Below are 19,448 nucleotides of genomic sequence, written 5' to 3' on the forward strand. Positions count from 1 at the left end.
CACACGCACGGGCAGCACAGGGAGAACTTCAGCAGCTGTTCAGTTTAGGATTCTCAGAAATGGGTCTGTGCCTCTTGCAGCCCTTCCCTTCAGACGTTTTTATGGCAATCTCTGCATCAGCAGCATTCCCACTGCTGGGTAAGAGTCCTGCTGCAATCCCAAAGCGTTCAGCCCTGGCCTCTGTGCCTCTTCCAGGTGATAAACATTGATTTTCCTCACACCTCAACTTTCCCCGTTCTCCTCCTCACTTCCATGTGACATTAGTTGTGACAATGCAGGAATTTCTTCGCAGTTTCATGTGTGAAACAGGCAGGGGAGGCAGAGAGAACAGGATCTGCCATTTCCTCCACCCAAATAATTGCATTACAAAGCTCAGCACGGTTTAAAACCTGTGCCCCTCAAAGCTCTTTTATTAACCAGGCTGCTTCTCTGGAGTTCACTGTGCAGCTCTGCAGTGCTCTCGCCTTCACTGGGACTGCAGGATCAGCAGAGGGAGCTGGGATGTTGTTTTCTGCACTTCTAACATAAATGGAAAGATAATTTTATTTACACGAGGAGGAGGGGAGCAGCGATTCATGTTTCAGCATGACCAGCCCAACACGCTTCACTCCAGCAAAGCACTTTGGCTCTGACAATAAATTCAGGGTGAGCTCTGGCCTTGCATCAGGACAAAAGCACGGCCTGAGAGTCACCCTTTAAGGAAAGGCGGGTATGGGGCTGGTAGGGGAATGCAGGATGCAGGACCTGGGCAAACACAGCACAGCACATCTGTTCTGCAGCCCAGCAGCTGCACCCGGCCCCTTGGGCTGCACTGCCGTGAGGTGCTGAGCCTGAGAGCCCAGCCCTGGGAGCAGCACCCCGGGGAGATGCTGGGCACGGGGCTGTGTCCCCCTGAACCCCTGGAAAAGCTGTTTTTTGGGAGGGTGGGGGGCAGGAAGCCGCTGCTCCCATCCCTCTGGGCCGTGCCTTTGATGTGGGCTGGACGGGATGTGGCTGCGCCTGCTCCCGCCAGCCCGAGCAGGGAAACCAGGGCTGACAATTATCCCTGTGGAGCAGCTTGAGCAGCCCCGAGTTCTCAGGAATGTATGATAAGCTGTTGGGAGTAAGATGATCCCCAAAAACCTCCCGCAGGAATGGCAAAAGCAGCCCAAAGCGTGCCCCGACACAACCGGTAGCACTTCCACTGAGGGAAACACAGGTAGGCTGAGAGAAGGTTACTTTTAAATTTCATTTATTTATTTTTGTGTACATTTTCCGTAAGTCGACTGACATACCATTGCTATAAAGATGCCCTGCTCTTTGAATATTTCCATCCAAGACCACTAGTTTCAAGTGTGGTTATGAAAAGTCACGGCAAACATATGACTGGAAAGAGGTGGTTGGTTTTTGACTTCCAGGCAGTTGTTTGAAGCATTTCAGAGATGCACACGATATTCAGCAGAACACACGCACGCACAGTGCTGGGTTACACACACACACACGCACACACACATCTGGAAAACTGTTACAGTGGTTGAAGTCTCCAAAAAGGTCTACTGTCCCCTCTCAGCAGCAGTGAAAAACCTCTGGGTATCCTGAGAAATCAAATCAAAGCGCAGTAAAGAGGAGTAACTTCTCCCATCAGCAGGGTTTGGGGTCGTTTGGGTTTATTTTTTTCCAAGTCAAATGCGTTTTGCCAATCTGATTGAAGTGAAGAGGGTGGGAGAAAGAATCCGTGGCAGTGAAGGTTAAAGAAAACCAGTTCAGCATGATCCTAAAAGCATCTCATGAAAACACCACGGAGCAGAAGCCTCTCAAAGGTTCCACACACGGTCCTACTGCTGCCGCTGCCCATCTGCAGAGCACGAGGAGCAGCACTGAGATGGGTGAAGACAGCACAGGGCCGTGCTGCAGGTGGAGCAGAGGGAGGGGACGTGCAGGTGGGCAGGTGGGCAGCCAGGTGACCTGGAAGGACTCTGGAGCACAGGGAGCAGCCTGTGAGCTCGGCAGTGCCGAGTGATGGAACCTGGCAGAGTCCGCACCCGGCTGGGAACGGAGCTCGGAGCGCCCACCCCGCACGGGGCACCCCAACCCTGGGCAAAGCCCCCAGGACACTGAGCAGCACCCAGTGCCCCTCACAGCCCTGTCAGCTCCTCTTTCCTCTGCACTGACACCTCCAAGCTGCTCAGCCTGGCCAATCCCCCTCCCCAAGGCTGGGACTCGGGGCGCTGCCTTAGCGTGTGCCGGTTTGGATTCTGCCAAGGAAAGAATTCCCTCAACAAGGCTAAAAACTGAGAATGGCCCACGCTGCACTGTGCTGCCTTTAACCCAACACCCCCTTTGCCTCTGCTGCTCTGCTGGCACCCCGGGGCTCTCCTGAGGAGCTGGAGCTGCCCCGTGCCCTGGCTGTGACAGGGGTTGTGTGAGGTGACGGCCGCGAGCAGCGCAGAGCCCGCCGAGGAAACCAGCAAAGCCTGAGACAACACAAACAAACACCAAGCAATTAAAAGAAGGATGGGAGATGTGGTCTGATGTACTTCTGCCAAGAAATAAATATTTTACTCTGCCTTTTTTTTTTTTAAAAAAAAGCACTTGCATTGTGTGGTTTTTTGCTAAATCTCGAAATGGTTGAGTTACCCCCTGCACCCCCCCAAGCACAACACGTGCTCACACACACACACACACACACCTCTCACACCCTCTAATGCACAGAATTCCAGCTTTGTAGAGCCACTGGATTTACTGTGAGACAAGTTTCTTGTGCATTTGGACAATTTACTTTGAGACAAGTTATTTGCAAGAAGGCAAAGTTCATGCATGGCTTTGACAGCTCCACTTTCTCATAAATGGTTTTTGAAAAGCAGAAAGCAAATGAGGGCCAAAGCTCCATTTAAAGTTCACCTCGGATGCCTGAAAAGCATTTATACCCACATCCTTCTGAGGTCCCTGCTTTATGAACTTCTAATCAATTCCACATTCTGCTACCCAACGTTTCTTATACGTTGGGGAAAGAAAACAAACCAGAAAAGCAGCGTGAGCTGTCTGAAAACAGCTGCACCACAGCGCCCAGGGAAGGGCTTGAGTCACCCTCCCTGGAAGGGTTCAAAATGTGTGCATGTGGCACTTGGGGACATGGGTTGTGGTGGCCTTGCCAGTGCTGGGTTTTTGGCTGGACTCGATGATTTTAAAGGTTTTTCCACCCTAAATGACTCTGTGGTTCTGTATTTTTCTTTATAAGAAAGGCTGGGGAGGCTTTTGAAGCACCTTTCCAAGGGGAGAAAGGGAATAAAAAGAACAAAATCGGATGGAATTTGAGCCCCCATTCCTGACTCTCTCCCTCACTTAAGGGATTCCCCTCAACATCCCCTACAGAGCAATAAGCTGTTCATGAATTGCTCCAGGATTTCTGCAGGACACGTGTCCTCCACCCCAAGGTGACACTTGGCTGTCCCCAGCCCTGCCCTGGCCAATCCTGACCACCCAGGGCTCCAGCAAACTCCATGGAAACTTTAGACAAAAACCTGGCATGAACCTTGGACAAACCAAATTTCTCAGCAACCAGATTTGAATTTTCAGGTCGTTTTCTCAGAATTCAGGGTGATTTAAACGATGTGACACAGAGCACTTTACCAGCTAAACTCAATCCCCTCTCAAAGGAACAACTGAAACCCACCTCGTGCTTCCCTATAAAAACACAGAAGTGAGCAGGTTTCTTCAGAAGCCTCCAAGATGTTAAAAGAAAACTCAAAAAAAACCCCAATTTAAAAACAAGATTCTTTATCCTCACCCCTAATTCTAGAGCAAACCAGGACACTAAAAAAAAAAAAATCTAAGTTGCTATAAATAGAATTTAAAATCATAATTAGCTGTCTACTGCCATGCCAGCTGTTAGGAGATACACGGGAATTCCACATGGGAAATACCTTCAGCACCTTTTGGATAGTAACAGAAAGGGATAAATAATAAATAAGAAGAACATGAGGAAGAATAATCAGCCTTCCACAGGGATGGAAAAGCAGAGACTTTCACAGTTAAGAATCCAAATAAAGTTATTGTAAAAAAAATCCGAAAAATAAAGTAAAATAAGGACTTATATCACAGCAGATTGGAAACTCTTCTCCTTCCTAACGTGTTCATGTGCCCTCTTCAACACCAGAGACCACTGGGTGCTTTTCCATTTTTTGCTCATATTTTGAGGTTTAGTTGTTTTGTTTTTTTTTTTTCCCCAGCCAAAATTATGAAGAAATATCCTTGTTACAGATTTCCCACCATCTCGAGAAAAAGCAGGCTTCACACCTTAAGACAGAAAGTCTAGAAATCCCATATACTGATGCTAAACATGGATCCTTGCCAATAAAACTGTAATTCCTTAAATTGAAGATTTTGGATCATTTCAGAGAGTTGTTTCATTGGGGTTTTTTTTTTTTTTCTACAAGGAATGACAAATTTTACTCCAACACATTTCCAGCTTACAAGAAGCTACATTTAGCAGCTTCCCCTCGTTGTTCTGCTATTAAAAAAATGCAGAATTCCAGCTATTTTGGATGTTGTGACTACTCCAGCAGCCCCTGGCACAGGGACAGCTCTCACCAAGCACAAACCACTCGATTCACCAAAATAAAAACAGCGGCCAAGCCCTGGAAATTCACTTCCCACATGGATTTTAAAGGGAATATTCACAGCCAAATCCTGGGCTGGGGGATATTGGATTTTGAGCCCCGACCTGCCAGAAGCCCCCCAAGAAGGCAGAGTCCATGCTGTAGGTGTTTATGAAGGATTTGTGACTAAATTTGGGCTAAATATGGATGGAGAGCTCTGCAGCTGTACCTGGATTTGGGAAAATTTGATCCTTTCTCAACAGCTCTGACAGAGACTGGGATTTATCTCTAAACACACCTTTTTTTTTTTTTTTGGCTTTTACCAGGCACTTAATCCACGTTTCTTCACCCTGGCTGTGCAAATCAAGGACACCTGGCCCTTCCTGACTTTTCACAGTATCCATCCTGAAAAAAAAAACCCCATAAAAATGCTGAAGGCTTTTGGGTGTTCTGGGACACTCCAAGGTGGCTGAATGTTCTCTCCTGGAGGGAAAAATCCCAAGATACGGCAGAATCCAACACCTCCATCCCAAAATTCCTGGGGAAAACTGTGTCTGTGTGAGTTTTTGGAGGTCACGGATATTCCAGGCTGCTCCTCCAGCCTCCAGACATTGGCTCCTCTCACTGGAGCATTTCTCCCCATCCACCTCCTGGAATGGTTTGGTGTGTCAGGATCCTTTTGGAAAGATTATTTCCTCTTTATTTCCTCAACAAGAATCATTATCTAGGGGCAAAACCAGACTGAATTAAAGCCTGAGCTGGCCTGAATTACTCCTGGAAGATAAAGCAGGAATCAGCAGCTTTCCTGATCGGTTCAGGAATACTTGGGGTGTGTTTAGTCTTTATTCAAAAATTACACCACTCCCGAGTTTCCTGGATTTAGCTAAGCCCAAAAGCGAAAGCAACAGATAAAAAAAAAAAAAAAAAAACCAAAAAAAAAACCAAAAAAAAACCCCGAAACAAAACTTCTAGGAAAGGTTTTCAGGTCTGGCTAAAACCAGATATCTTTGGAAATGGCCGAAAGGCGTCTGATCTTTTGAGATTTCCATCTCCACTTCCAAGACCTTCCCGGCTTATCCCCGCGGAACCTCGCGGCCGCTGGACGCCCGCCCCTGCTCCAAAATCCAGGAGCCTCTCCAGGAGGGGACTGTGGCCCCCAGAGCAGGGCTGCTGCAGCCCCAGAGCCGCCCAGCATTCCCAAAGGGAATTTCAGTGGGTGTTGGAACCCTCAAAATTGAGAATTTCAGTGTTTCTGTGCTGACCCCTAAGCAAACACTGCATTGAGCTGAGGCTGTGGAAGAGGCTTCCAAAATGGAGTGACAGCACTGGGATAATCCCAGTGTGTAGTTTGAATAGAATTGTGTGATATCACGGGGTGAAAAACTTAGATTTTAAGCTTTTAGTATCTAATAATATATATAGATGAAGATGGAGGATTTAGGGGGTAGGTTAAGTTCTTCTTTTACTTTCTTCTTCATGGGTTTGGGTGTTTTTTTCTAATTGGGTAAGAAAGCCCCACATTGCAGACCTCGAATATTTGGTTAACAAATAATTTAGGTGTCATCTCGTTATTGGGTACTTAGCACTTAAACGACCTTGCAAAGAGTTAGAGACAGAGCCATTTTCACCTCGTTAGCTGGAGCTCACAACTCGTGAGACTGTGCTGTAGATAAGAATTTATAAACACTGAGTCCGAACACTAAAACTGCAGCTCCCGTGCATTTAATCCTGGCTCTGACACGAAGAAAAGAAGATTAAAAACCCACAAGTGGAATGGCAGCACACAAAAGGACAAACTTCTGCTGGGGCAAGTAAAATCTCAGACATGAAAACGAAAATGTGAAGGTGCCTGGGATGTCAGGCAAGAGCTCCCCAGCATCCCAGGGCTGCTCTGAAGGAGCCACATCACAACCAGCCTGCAGCCCCAGCTGCTCCCTGGTGAATTCTCTCCTCCTGGTGGCCTGAAAATTGGTTATTTCCAGCATTAAGCTGCTTAGAGACCACCTTAAATGTTTCCCCTCTTCTCTCTCAGCTACAGAGACTTTTCCCATCGTTTAAGGCCCTGCAGCAGGAGTGTGCCCTGGTTCACCTGCAGGTTTTTCTCTGTTTCTTTTGGGGTTTGGATTTTGCACCCCTTGCTGGAACTGGGGATGCAGTGGTAACCTGGGAGCCACTGCCCACAGATCTGGGCCTGAAGGAAGATGTGGGGAGGGAAAGGGCGGCCAGGCTGTGCCCTGAGGGACCTGGGGCTGTGTCCTGCCTCTCCTGCTGCTCCAGACCCTCCCTGGCAGAGTGGGCTGACACCAGCTGCCCATCAGAGACCTCATTTTGTCCCTAAAACCCATAAATGCCATTAAATCCACCCTTAGAGTTCACTGCAGTCTCAGAGCCCTTTTCATTTATCCAGCAATGGACCTTTGTGCCTGCAGCACTGGCACCACCAGCTCCTGGCTGTGTTTATTCATCTGCAAACACCTCAAAAGTGAGATGCAGCTTTTTCTGGCCCTATTTATTCACAAAAGCCACTGTTTTTATGGAGTGGGGTTACGTGAAGGAGCAGAGTCCTTTCAGCCTTCACCAGAGCTGCCACTTGCTGCAGGGGGAATCTCCCAGCTCTGCAGAGCACAGGGCAAATCTCACATTCTCCATCTGCTCCAGCAAAGGCTGAGCTGAAATATTAATGAGGGCATCTGATCCCTTCTCACCAGAAACAATCTGGGTTTTATAGCCCAGGCAGAGGCCAGAGGAGCAGGCAAAGCTCTGGGATCCATCCTCTGCTGCTGCTAAAGGGCTTTCAAGGAAACAAGGAACCCAGGGGGAGGACACAGAGTGTGAAATGTGGACATCTGGTGAGTCCTGAGTGCTCTGTCCACCCCTCACCTCCCCAGCTCAGCCCCTCCTCTGTGCACCTCCAGAGCAGAGAGGGGAGACTGCTCTAACATCAACAACCACGGCGTGGCAATAAAGATTAATGAGCAAAACTTGCCGTTTTATGGCTAATCCGTGGGGATTTACCATCATCAATCTTTATTAGGGTGTAATAACTGTTTAGACATTAAGGATAGATTCTCAGCTGGACAAAACTGGCCTGACTCCAGCCAAGGCAGTGGAGCAGTGCCAGCTCACACCCTCCACGACCCCAGCCCTACATGGGACCCATCCCAGCTGTAGGAATCACACCACTGACAGTATTTCCCCAACAGCAGGGGCACACAAGTGAAGGCAACTATTTGTCTTTCCCTGTATCCCAAAAAAAGAGAGCTGCATGTGTCCAGGAAGCTCAACAATAGACACGTCAACAAACACGAGGAAATTCAATGAAAAAGCAACAGCAACAAAAGGAACCCCAAGGAGCAGGGAAGTGGATGGTTTTAGAGGCAGGACTGTAAGATCTGGTTTGGCAGGAGCAGAGCTAAGAGGGATCTTTGGCATGTGAAAGAGTGAAAGCACCAAGACAGGCTCTCAGTGTTCCTCTAACAGGAACAAGATGGAAGGGAAAAAAAAAAGAAAAAAGAAAAAAAAGGAGCATCTTGGCTGGCTTTTCTGAGAGAGGAGTTTGGGGGTTGTTTTGAATAAAAAATATTTATTAAACATGGGAGCTGGTGGGAACCTTGTCTGAACTACACCACACCAGGCACTGAAGCAATGCTGTGTTGACCAAGCAGGATTTCCTCTTCCAGGAGGTGCAGGGAAGAAGGGAAATGTGCAGGTACACACCTGGCTGGCAGCAAGCAGGGAGAAATCCCAGCTGAGGCTGCACATGCCAGGCTCTGCCCTCAGCCCCTGGCACCTCCTCCCCAGCAGGACAAGGTGCAGCAGCACCTGCTCAACAACAGGGAGATGAATTGGGATTTTTTTAGAGATTTTTTCCAAGTAGGAACCCACCAACTGCCTCCAGAAATGAAGTTCCACCTCTTTAACAAGTCAGAGTTGCCTCTTTGTCACCGGTAAACTCATCAAAAGTCAGAGAAAACCACAGAAATACAGTACAGGGATATCTCTGTCAAGGTTTGTACGCCTGGAAGAACTCCAGGGAAGATGGGCATTGCACCCAGTGCAGCAGCATGAACCTGGTGGTTAAAACAGTAACCACAAAATGCCCTCCAGCTCCTCTTTCGGACTCCAAAGGGCTCTTGGGGACCCAAAAACCTTCCAGTGACACTGCTCCAGCAATGGCAAGGCCTCCTCCAAGCATCCTGAGATTGCAGGAGCATCAGGAGCTGTATGGTGGGGGGAGGAAGAGGATGAACACCACACCTGGGGATCCCTGGGGCTGGGCTGTGCCCTCCCTGCCCTGCACACCCACCCACAGCTCAGGGCTCAGCTCCCAGCACCTCTGCTCTCCCTCTGCTCTCCCTCTGCTCTCTCTCTGCTCTCCCTCTGCTCTCCCTCTGCTCTCCCTCTGCTCTCCCTCTGCTCTCTCTCTGCTCTCTCTCTGCTCCCTGGCTTTGGGGTTCCTTCACGTTTATGGCATTTGGGACCTGCTTCTCTACAAGTCCTGCTTTGGGGCAATCCCAAACTGCTGTGTGAGCACAGAACCCCTTTGTGAAGAACATCCCTAAGGCTCAGCCTGGGCTGCTCAGGGGCCGGGCTGTCAGGAAGGGTTTCACACCCCACAGCCGACCGAAGGCTTCTCACCTCCACAGAGCTCACAATGAAACAGCAGAGAGGAGAGCCTGACTCCCACCCTGCAGCCCAGCAGGGCTTTGAGGCACTCAGGAGTCCCTGGCTCTCCTCCCTGAGCTGAAGCCACCAAGCTCAGGCTGTCCCCTAAGGAATTCCTGGGTCAGGCCACGCGTTGTGTCCACCACGAGGGATGCAGGGACAGCCCCAGAGCTGCCTCAGCTGCCCTCAGCACTGGGCACCTCTCCCAGCACTCCCCACCCTCGTGCTCACGTTTACTCTGGGTTTTACTCCACGTTTCATTTACTCCACACTTACTCTGGGCTGGCACAAATGGCTTTAAAAGGAGCAAAGTCACGGAGAAGGAGCAGGGAAGTGATTTGTTGCGTGCCCTATTGTAATGCCATTAAAACAAAGGGATCAGAGCAGAAATAAAAATTATTTATAATTTATATTATAAAAGCAAGCCCTGTGTGGGGGCAAGGAGGAATTCTTTGAGAGGGTTACCAGCTGCAGACCACACTGCCATTAATTCTCTATTGGAAAACGCTGGTGACATTAATATCTGCTGTTAATACTGAGCTTTGACAGTATCTCATAAATTCAACCTGTCAATTACAATGGCACTGAAATGAAGGTGCTCTGAGGTCAAGGAGATGCGGTGTCCAAACGAGACTTATATTGCAGGGGAAAAGCAGCAAAAACAATCTTTAACAAAAGCATCAGATCCATATGTAGGAAAACCAAAGGGTGGTTTTAAATGTCATGTTTTTCAAAGTGAGAATTGATGCTGGAACCAAGTCTATAAACTGGCTGGCTGGACTTTCAGCTGCAGCTGAGGACAATCAATCAAAACAGCTCTGTGACTCTGAGAAAGTGAGAGAGAGAAAACACACACACACACACCATGGAATATGAGAGGGCAGATCATGAGCCATGCGAGGCCTCTTAAAATTACACTGTGAAGTAAAACATCCTCGTGTTTCATCCGCCACAAAAAACCTGAAAGGTTCCCCCCGGCACAGAGCGGGAGCTGATCCCTTCTCGAGGGCTGGGCAGGCTCCTGGCACAGGGCTGAGCGAGGGGAACCTGCTCCCCAGAGCTGGGCAGGCTCCTGGCACAGGGCTGAGCGAGGGGAACCTGCTCCCCAGGGCTGGGCAGGCTCCTGGCACAGGGCTGAGCGAGGGGAACCTGCTCCCCAAAGCTGGGCAGGCTCCTGGCACGGGGCTGAGCAAGGGGAACCTGCTCCCCAGAGCTGGGCAGGCTCCTGGCACGGGGCTGAGTGAGGGGAACCTGCTCCCCAGAGCTGGGCAGGCTCCTGGCACGGGGCTGAGCGAGGGGAACCTGCTCCCCAGAGCTGGGCAGGCTCCTGGCACGGGGCTGAGCGAGGGGAACCTGCTCCCCAGAGCCTGCACGAGCTGTAAATCACCCCCTGAATGCTGCCAGCCCTCTGTGAATCACACCCCGATTGCTGCCAGCCCTCTGTGAGCCCCCTGCTCTGCAGCCGAGGGCACAAGGGTCGATAAACCCTGATAAATGCTCCTCTATTTCTGTCACTGCCAGCCCCAGGGCACAGCTGCACCGTGCCAGGCTCAGTGCCACCCCCGTGGTGGCAGTGACAGCGGCAGCCCAGGCACTGGTGGTGTCTTTGTGCGCCTCTTTGAAGTGTTGGCGTGTCCCCAAGCAGTGGGAGTGCCACCAGCCCACAGCCCCTGCTCTGAACACTGCCCTCCCTGTCAGCCCTTCCAGGGGATTGCTTCCCAAAATCAGACTGTTCCAACCTGCAGCACAGATCTGGAGCTGCTCACCTGGCACAGCAAGGTGGAATGACACCCTGCACAGGTCCAGTGCCACCCTGCACGGGTCCAGTGACACCCTGCACGGGTCCAGTTACACCCTGCACAGGTCCAGACACCCTGCACAGGTCCAGTGACACCCTGCACAGATCCAGTGCCACCCTGCAGGGGTCCAGTGCCACCCTGCACGGGTCCAGTTACACCCTGCACAGGTCCAGACACCCTGCACAGGTCCAGTGACACCCTGCACGGGTCCAGTGACACCCTGCACAGGTCCAGTGACACCCTGCACCGATCCAGTGACACCCTGTACAGATCCAGTGACACCTGCACCGATCCAGTGACACCTGCACCGATCCAGTGACACCCTGCACAGGTCCAGTGCTGCAGGGCAGGGTTTCCTGCTCAGACCTGGCTCTGGGGGGCTGTGCCCATCCAGGGGTGGGGACGGAAGCACGTGCAGGGCACGAGGCACTTGTGCAGCCTCCCCAGAATGCACAGGCAGGCCCCGTGCCAGGGCTGGGGGAAGGAGCCACGGGCAAAGGCAGAGGAGCTGGGGGCCAGGCCGGGCAGCTGGGGCTCAGACGTGGAGCCAGCAGCCTCACTCCGGGCTCAGCAGCACTCACAGTGCCCCTGCTCCAGACAGGGACTGAGCCCAGGGCAGAACGGCCTCCAGCTCCTCTCCCACCTCCCCAGCCCCTTCTCCTGCCCCAGGGACAGCAGCAGGGAGCTCCTGCTCAGGGTGGGCTGTGGTTTCCAGGCTGCAGAGCCCCTGGCTGCCTGCAGCCCCCAGTGGGGCTGACACAGCCCAGCCCGCGCGGGCTCCGGGACTGGCACTGCCAGCTCCGGGCAGGCACGGGGGGATTGCTGCCAGTGCAGCCCTGGGAGCCCACTCTGCACCGTGCCACCTGCAGGAGTGCCACGCTGGGCATCCTGTGACCCTGCCTCACCGCAGAGGAGACAGGAACTCCCTCTGGGCCCAGAGCAGCTCATCCCCAGCCCAAGGGAGCCTCGGGCACTGCTGCTGGGCAGGTGGGCACTGACCAGGACAGCCTCCTCTTCTTTGTGCAACTTCTCTGACAGCTCCTTCCCTCTGGCCCCTCTGTCCCAGGCATTGTCCCAGCGATCCCCAGAGCTCCCAGCCTGCCCTCCCCAGCAGAGTAGGGCGGGGGACAGGGCTGGCACCACCCCGAGGGTGGTGACTGGAGAAGAGGTGACCACAGGGGACACCGGGGCTCCCTCCCTGACACAGCTCCAGCAGCTGAGCTGCAAGCCTTGCTCATCACTTCCTTTCATGATGCACATTAAATATATTCCACAACAGAGACACTTCTCCTCTCTCCTCGGACACCTCCCCAGCAAAGCCCTACAAGTGCTGCTTGCTGTGGCCTCATTTTGCATCATCATCATCATCACCACGCACTCATCCTCATATAAAACAGAAATCTATTCCATCAAGCACTTAACATAAATATTAAAATAATGGAAGGGACAAAATATAAATCTACATACAACTTCATGACTACCATAGCACCTATTACCATGACAAAGCAAATTCCGGTTCAAGGGGAAGGGAAGGGGGATGAGGAGCAAGTTAGGAAGAGGAACTTCGACTGTCATTAAATATGTAAATCACTCTTTCAAAAAAAAAAAAAAAAAATTTTTTTTTTGTTGTTTTGTTTTCGTTTTAAGGTTACCAACCTTATTAAAATTCACTCCACTAACCAGCTCGTTCTATGTCACTATGGATACCAAAGAACCCTTTAAAAAAACTCGGGCGAGGCGGGGGTTCCTCAGAATAAAAACAAAACAAAACAAAACCACGGCGACTTTCTGTTGGTGCTTCCATGACAAGTCCTGCCACGCGCCCCTCCCCTGCACCCACCAGTCCACAGAAGGGCAATTCTTTCACAAGTCCAGTTCTCAGTCTCCCAGGATGAGCTTGACAAAAGAGGCGACGTCTGTCTCTTTGGATTCGTGCAGGGTGAAGAAAGGATGTTGCTGGGAAAGCAGAGAGAGAAAAACCAGCAAAGTTTATTATTCACCACGCTGAGCAAAAAAGCTTTTCAGACAATCCTCTAGACAGCGAGGAAGGTTTTCTCCTTAGCATCATAATATTGGGCTTTGACAGATGAGGCAAGCTGGGGAGCACAAGGGCTGCTCCATGAAATTGTGATGCCCTTCTGGATTGCCCTAAACCCTGCCCTGGCTGGGAGGGCTGAGCTGGGCAGCTCTGGAGGCAGGAGAAGGCTCACAAAATCCTCTCCATGTGCCCCATATCACCCCCAGCCCACGGGTACCCATCCCACAGGCTCCAACCTTGCTGATTGCAGTGGTTTCCCCTCGCTCTATCTGTGGATTTACCCTCTGCTGACTCCTGAGTCTCATCTTTTCCCTGAACTGCCCCAGTGGCTCCCTCACCACACAGGAAAGCCATCCCAGCTGGAAAGCCATCCCCACTGGTGTGTTTAACCACCTCATCCTGCCCGACACGGGCAGACAGCCTGCCAGAAAACCCTGCCTGCATTTCAGCATGAACGGAAAAATACAGCTAAGGAGAAAAAACACAACCAAACACCCCAAAAACAACCAAAGCCCCTCTCCAACCAACTCTGCTTGGTTGGTTCAGCAACACCCCAAGCTGAGATCCCACCCAAAACCCTGTCTGACACCCACTGTCCTGGCAGATAATTGGATTTATTTGTATGGAGGGTGTCAGAAGGCCCTGCAGGGCTCACAGAGATCTCTGCTCTGTACGAGGCTGGGGGTTTGATTTCCAGCCCTCTCATTTCAAGTCAGATTTTTAAAGACAATTTGGGGTTTCCAGGGCTTTTTCCACGCTGCCCCTCACCTCACTGCCTGAGCATTGGCTGTTTCAATGATCTTTAGTGGCAGGGGCCAAGTGGAGGGAGAAGGAGAGCAAAGCAAAGCAACTTTCCAAGGTGGGCTTGAGTGGAAAGTCACCCAGGGAGGGAGACAAGGCAGCTCTGAGTGCCTGGGAAGCGATCCAAAGACACAGCAGTAAGGAAGAGGAAGCACAATTATGTGGGAAACAGGGCTGGAGTGGGTTGAGGCAAAGATCCAGGCAAAACTCAAGGTCTCCCTGGGTCAGACACTCACAGGAACTGAAGTGCCCTGCATAACTCCAAGAGGTGACCCCAATGTCTCGTTATTATCCCAGCACGATGTCCCTGCTTCCACACCCCACTGAAGTGACAAAGCACAGCTACCACAGCCTGGGAGCACCCAAAAACGTGCCAGGGGTGGCAGCAATGCCCTCCAGGCTGTGCCCAGGGATGCCAAGCCCTGTGCAAGGGCTGGGGCTGGCACAGAGCCCCGTGCCAGGTGGGGTGTGCACACCACCGCTCCTGCAGTAGTTTCACGCTCCGCTTCACCTGGGGGAAGTGGGATTTTAAATGAAATTAAGCACCCCTATCAGCTTTCCTCAAGATGCTCAAGATAGCACAGAGTCACATTTTCCATGAGAAACCTCAATTCCACAGGAAAGCAAGGGAGCAGTCTGGGTCTAAATGACAAGTCCAATCCAGCACCGCAACTTAATGCCATGAGAGAGAGGAAAAAACCCCAACAAAACAGCAACCCTCAACCACAGGACCTCACAACATCCATGTCAGCCATAAAATACCACAGCTCTGAGATACTCTGCAGGGGTGATCCAAGAACCTAATTCAATAGAAATGCACTCCCTTGCCAATGGGTTTTAATGCTGCAGCAGACGGAGCTGCTTCGGCGAACCTTTTTTGATAAAAGGCCATTTGGCAAAGTCCAGAAATTTGCTTAAAATATACAGATGGATTTATTCAATAATATATCCCCCCCCACCAAAAAAAAAAGCCATAAATCTCAGGCCTCCCTTTGTTTGAAAGCAGTCTGGGGGCAAGCTGTGTGTCAATCAGAGCTATTTAAAGTTGAATTGCATTACAGGGCCCAGCACCAAATGCCATGGGAATTATTCACTGCTTACAACTCAAGATTTCCAGCATGACTTGCAGGTAAAAATCACCTTAAACTGGCACCTTTTCACCTCTGAGCAGAAGGTGTGAGGTGGTGATGGATCTGATTCTCTGTATATCCCAAAATTTGTGGGGTAGGAACACCAGTGCCTGAAGAAATCCTGCAGCAGTTTCCACCCTTAATCCAGGTAATCTTGACACTGAGACTGGACAGGGGTGGGAATGCAGGGTTATTCAGAAATAACGAATTTAAGCACCCTTCTGCTTTTAGAAAACTGTGAATTGTGTGAGAGTAAAAAAGGATTAAATGTCTGCAGGGGTGAAACACCAACTTCCTGAGCTCTCCTGCTTTTTGCCAGCTTTTAGGAGCACCAGGATCAATACCAGAAAGTCAGGAGAGAGAGAGAAGCCATGAGGCTGTGGAGCCCAAGCAGATAAATCTGTTCTTGCCAGCTGCAGCCCAGAGCTCTGCCTGGGCACAGAGCAGTGCCCTGCATTTCCCCTGTCACCAATCTTTATTGGTATTTTCCTCCTTAGTTATCCCTCCCAGTGAACGGTCTGTAGGCAGTAGATGAAATTCAGTAACTGGAATTATTAGTCACAGTCTCTGTCCCCAACATCCAGGAATTTCTCTGTCCAAAACTCCTCCTCTCCAAGGCCCCTAAGTCCAGTTGGCCACTGAGCATCTGGGGCACACTGAGGTGTCTGAATTGATCACACAAACCCCAGAGCAGCATTTGAGCCTCACCAACTCATTCTTCACAGCCTCCTTCTTGTCCATTACCTGCCTTAACTTGTATTTCCTCCCTTGATCTGACTGGAAAAGCACCTGGCTGAGATTTCAAAGAGCATCTCTGACTTGCAGCCACCCTCCCAGGACTCTGAAGTGTCACAATTCTCCCACCTGGTATGAAAAAAAGAGATGCAAAGCATCCCCAAACACCATCACCGCTGGAATCTCTGCCTTCAGAGATTCCTTCTCACCTCACTGTGACCCAGCTCAGCTCTGAACACACTCCTTGATGCAGCCACACTCACCATAAGCTCTGGGTATGTTGGCCGTTCTTTGGAATTCTTCTTCAAGCTTTAATTGGGAAGAAAAAAGAGAAAACATTAGAATTTACATTCTGTCAGGGATTTAAATAAGGCCATAAAACCATACCATGACAAAAATAAGGTTTAAAGACTCTGCAGAGTAAATTTAGCCACTCATCCAAGCTGAGGAAACAATTCAGGCCTTGAGGACAGCGACAGCCAACAGCGCTGGGTACAAGAGCTCAAGGTCCACCAACAGATCTGGAGCCACCAAAACACCACCCCAAACGCTGCCTCGTGCTGGGGGCCAGGTCCAGCTGGGAGTTTGGGTGCTCTCCAGCAGCCCAGTGACTCGGGGGATGGCTTCAGGCTCCAAGCCCTGCCTGGGAGCAGTGACTGGGTGGCTGCAGAGCACGTGTACAACTGTTTGTTTATCACCGTGCCCTTATCAGCGGGGACGCTTCCATGGGACATCCTTTTTTTCTCCTCTCCTACAACAGATGGCCCTGGAGGGTTGTAGCTGGAAGTTATTTTGGTTTCCCTCCAGCAGAAAATAGCTTTTAAAAGACAGGACGTAATCTCTACTCACTTCCTGGCAGTGTATTTAGGGGAAAGACACTTGGAGCAACTTGAAAAGATCTTCACACACGTACGCGGCGATGGCGGGGAAAAGGTGTCACACTGAGCAAAACAAAAGTGAGAACCTCTGCTGGGATTTGCTGGGGCCCAGAGGAAGCAGAGGACACACACTGAATAGATATTTCCTGCTTGCTGTGTGTGCAGGGCTCGTGTTCAGTGTCATGTTGTGAATGAACAGAGGAACCCAGGGCCGATACGTGCCAACACCGCCGGCCCGAAGGTACGGGATGTGTCACATCCTCCCAGCTCAGGAGCAGCCCCAGCCACGATGACAAGGTGAATTTGAAGGTTAGCTGTGTCCAGAATTGTTGTAAATCTCTTAATTTAGACCCTCTACAAAGCCACTTCAACCCCAGGTTACTAATAGCAGGAAATCTGGTGATAAGTTACTGAAATCAATGTAAATTTTCAGGAATGAGGAGTTATATTGGGATCTGTGCTGAGTCAGATGGGCCAGGAACCTTCCTGCAGTGCCTACAGGTGATGAGGCCTCACTGCCCCAGGCAGCAGAGGGACAAACAGTCCTAAGCCAGGCTTGATCCAAGTGGCTGTGACCTGGTTCGGAGTCAGGAGGAATTCCCTGACCCCAGGAACACAAAACTGGTGCAAAGTTCACCGCTCCAAGTCCTTTGCACAAAACTGGTGCAAAGTTCACCACTCCGTGTCCGTGCCACTCTGCTGGCAGTGAGGGATCTTCAGTGACCCTGGAGGATTTGCACAGACAGGAATCACCACGTGCTCCCCAAAGTGGCTGTGGATGCAACCCCTAAAGCAGCCACAGCCTGAGGGCCTGGAAGAGCAAATCCCCAGGGAGGAACAGCCTGCCTGGCACGAGCAGGCAGCTGGCAAACAGCAGAGCCAGCAGTGCTGTCTGCAGGAACAGCAGCTGCTCCAAAACCTCAGCGTGGGCCCTGCAAGAACGGGGGGCCTCTGGTGAGAGGGTTTTTCCAAGGCAGCTCCCACCTCTCTCTCCCAGAGCCCGGGCACAGGGGGCATGGCAGGTATTCCCCAGCGTGGGGCAGGGGCTGAGCAGCTGGACCACAAGGACATGGAAACATGTTTGAACAAGACTCTGAAGAATCTAAACGTGGGTACTGAGAGTCCCCAGGCAGGAGCAGCTGCTAATCCCCTCTGGGTCAGCAGAGCTGGCCAGGCCTGGCAGCTCGGGCAGTCTCACATGTCTCTGTCTGTCCATCTCTCTGTCTGTCCATCTCTGTCTGTCCATCTCTCTGTTTGTCCATCTGCTGCCCTGTGTGGGCACCACACAGAGCCAGCTGCCAGCCTGGCAGGCAGGTGGGTGGCACTGCAGCGCCTGCAGGATCAAACCCTGCAGGCTTGGAGGGAGGGCAGGAGCTCCAAGAGCTCTCTGTGCTGCCTGCAGACAGCAGCAGGGCTGCTCCAGCCCTTTTCCTACAGCACAGCCAAATGTTGCTGCTGCTTCCAGCTCCCAGGGAAGCAGAGCAGCAGCCTCAGAGCCCCGGGAGAGGGACAGACACCAGAGAGAGGGGGTAAAATCTGCCCTCAGGGGACAGAGGACAGGTAGGAGGTAAAATCTGAATTATGTAAAATCTGTCCTCAGAGCCATGTCCCCAGAGAGAGGATGCAGCCATCCCACACCCTGCTGCCCTGCCCAGGCTCAGGGACATGAACTGCCTGCACCTGCACAGAGCTCAGCGAGGGCACAGGGGCCCAGCCCTGACCACAGGAAAAACTGCCCAAAACTGGGGGTTGAAAGCTGTTGCAGCAGCCCTCTTATTAGAGGTAAAAATGAGCTGAGGCACAGACTTCTTGTTAAACACAGAATAAGAAGGGTCCTGGTTTATTCCTCTTTACAGCTCAGCCATCCTGACTCCAACTATTCCCTGACTCTGGCTGTAGCAAGCTCCTGCTGGAGATTTCCCTTGCACCCTCTGACTGCTGCTTATTTCCTGCTGAACTCTGACTGCAGGGATTTGTGTGCAAACTCTGAATGCAGGGTTTTACCCAGCTAAAGTCTGACTGCAGGGATTGGTGTGCAGGCTCTGAATGCAGGGTTTTACCCAGCTAAACTCGGACTGCAGGGATTGGTGTGCAAACTCTGAATGCAGGGTTTTACCCAGCTAAACTCTGACTGCAGGGATTGGAGTGCAGGCTCTGAATGCAGGGTTTTACCCAGCTAAACTCTGACTGCAGGTTCCAACACCAGGCTGTACCTGCAGCCCCAGACTGACCCCACAGCAGTGATTCTCTCTCTCCAGGATCCTGTTTCATGGTTCTTTCCTTCATGCTCCTCAAGGTTCCTCCTCCATGATCATCCTCCCCTCACCAGAAAGAGAGATGAAACCCCTCTTTCATGTCACTCACCCTTACTGCCTATTGCTGTTACTCCTCAGAGGTGAGGCTGTACTGTTAATTAACACAGCTGCTAATTACCAGGGCTGAGGCCACAGAGCTGCCCGTGCATCCAGGCCCCAGCGGGGTGGAGGTGAGGGGGACAGGGAGCAGGAGAAGGAGAGGAGGGAGCGTTACCACTGCGAGGTAAAATCGACGAACTCCGCGGAGAACCTCTCTGCCGGCAGCTGCGGCGACGGCTCCTCCACCACCTGCTTGAGCTGCTGGAAGGGCGTGCCCCACGAGTCGTAGGGGAAGCGCAGGATGGCCAGCTCGATCTGGGGACACAGAGCCCTGCCTCAGCACGGGGGGACACCCACAGCACGGGGGGACACCCTCAGCACGGGGGGACACCCTCAGCACGGGGGGCACACCCTCAGCACGGGGGGCACACCCTCAGCACAGGGGGACACCCTCAGCATGGGGGGGACACC

The 19,448-nt window shown here is 51.5% G+C and overlaps 1 protein-coding gene across 1 annotated transcript in view; it reads right to left on the reverse strand.

The window, feature by feature from the left end:
- Positions 1-12,642: 12,642 nt before the first annotated feature.
- The window catches only part of MAP2K6 (mitogen-activated protein kinase kinase 6), a 39,766-nt gene continuing 32,960 nt past the window's right edge, over positions 12,643-19,448 (reverse strand). The window contains exons 10-12 of the mRNA XM_063410157.1: positions 19,153-19,292; positions 16,009-16,054; positions 12,643-12,997 (exon numbers count right to left, since the gene is read on the reverse strand). Of these exons, the coding sequence (XP_063266227.1) occupies positions 12,920-12,997; positions 16,009-16,054; positions 19,153-19,292 (264 nt within the window). The 3' untranslated portion in view covers positions 12,643-12,919. The remainder of the gene's footprint in view (positions 12,998-16,008; positions 16,055-19,152; positions 19,293-19,448) is intronic.

This window comes from Prinia subflava, chromosome 12 (assembly GCF_021018805.1).
Source record: "Prinia subflava isolate CZ2003 ecotype Zambia chromosome 12, Cam_Psub_1.2, whole genome shotgun sequence".
In the NCBI taxonomy this organism is placed as follows: domain Eukaryota; kingdom Metazoa; phylum Chordata; class Aves; order Passeriformes; family Cisticolidae; genus Prinia; species Prinia subflava.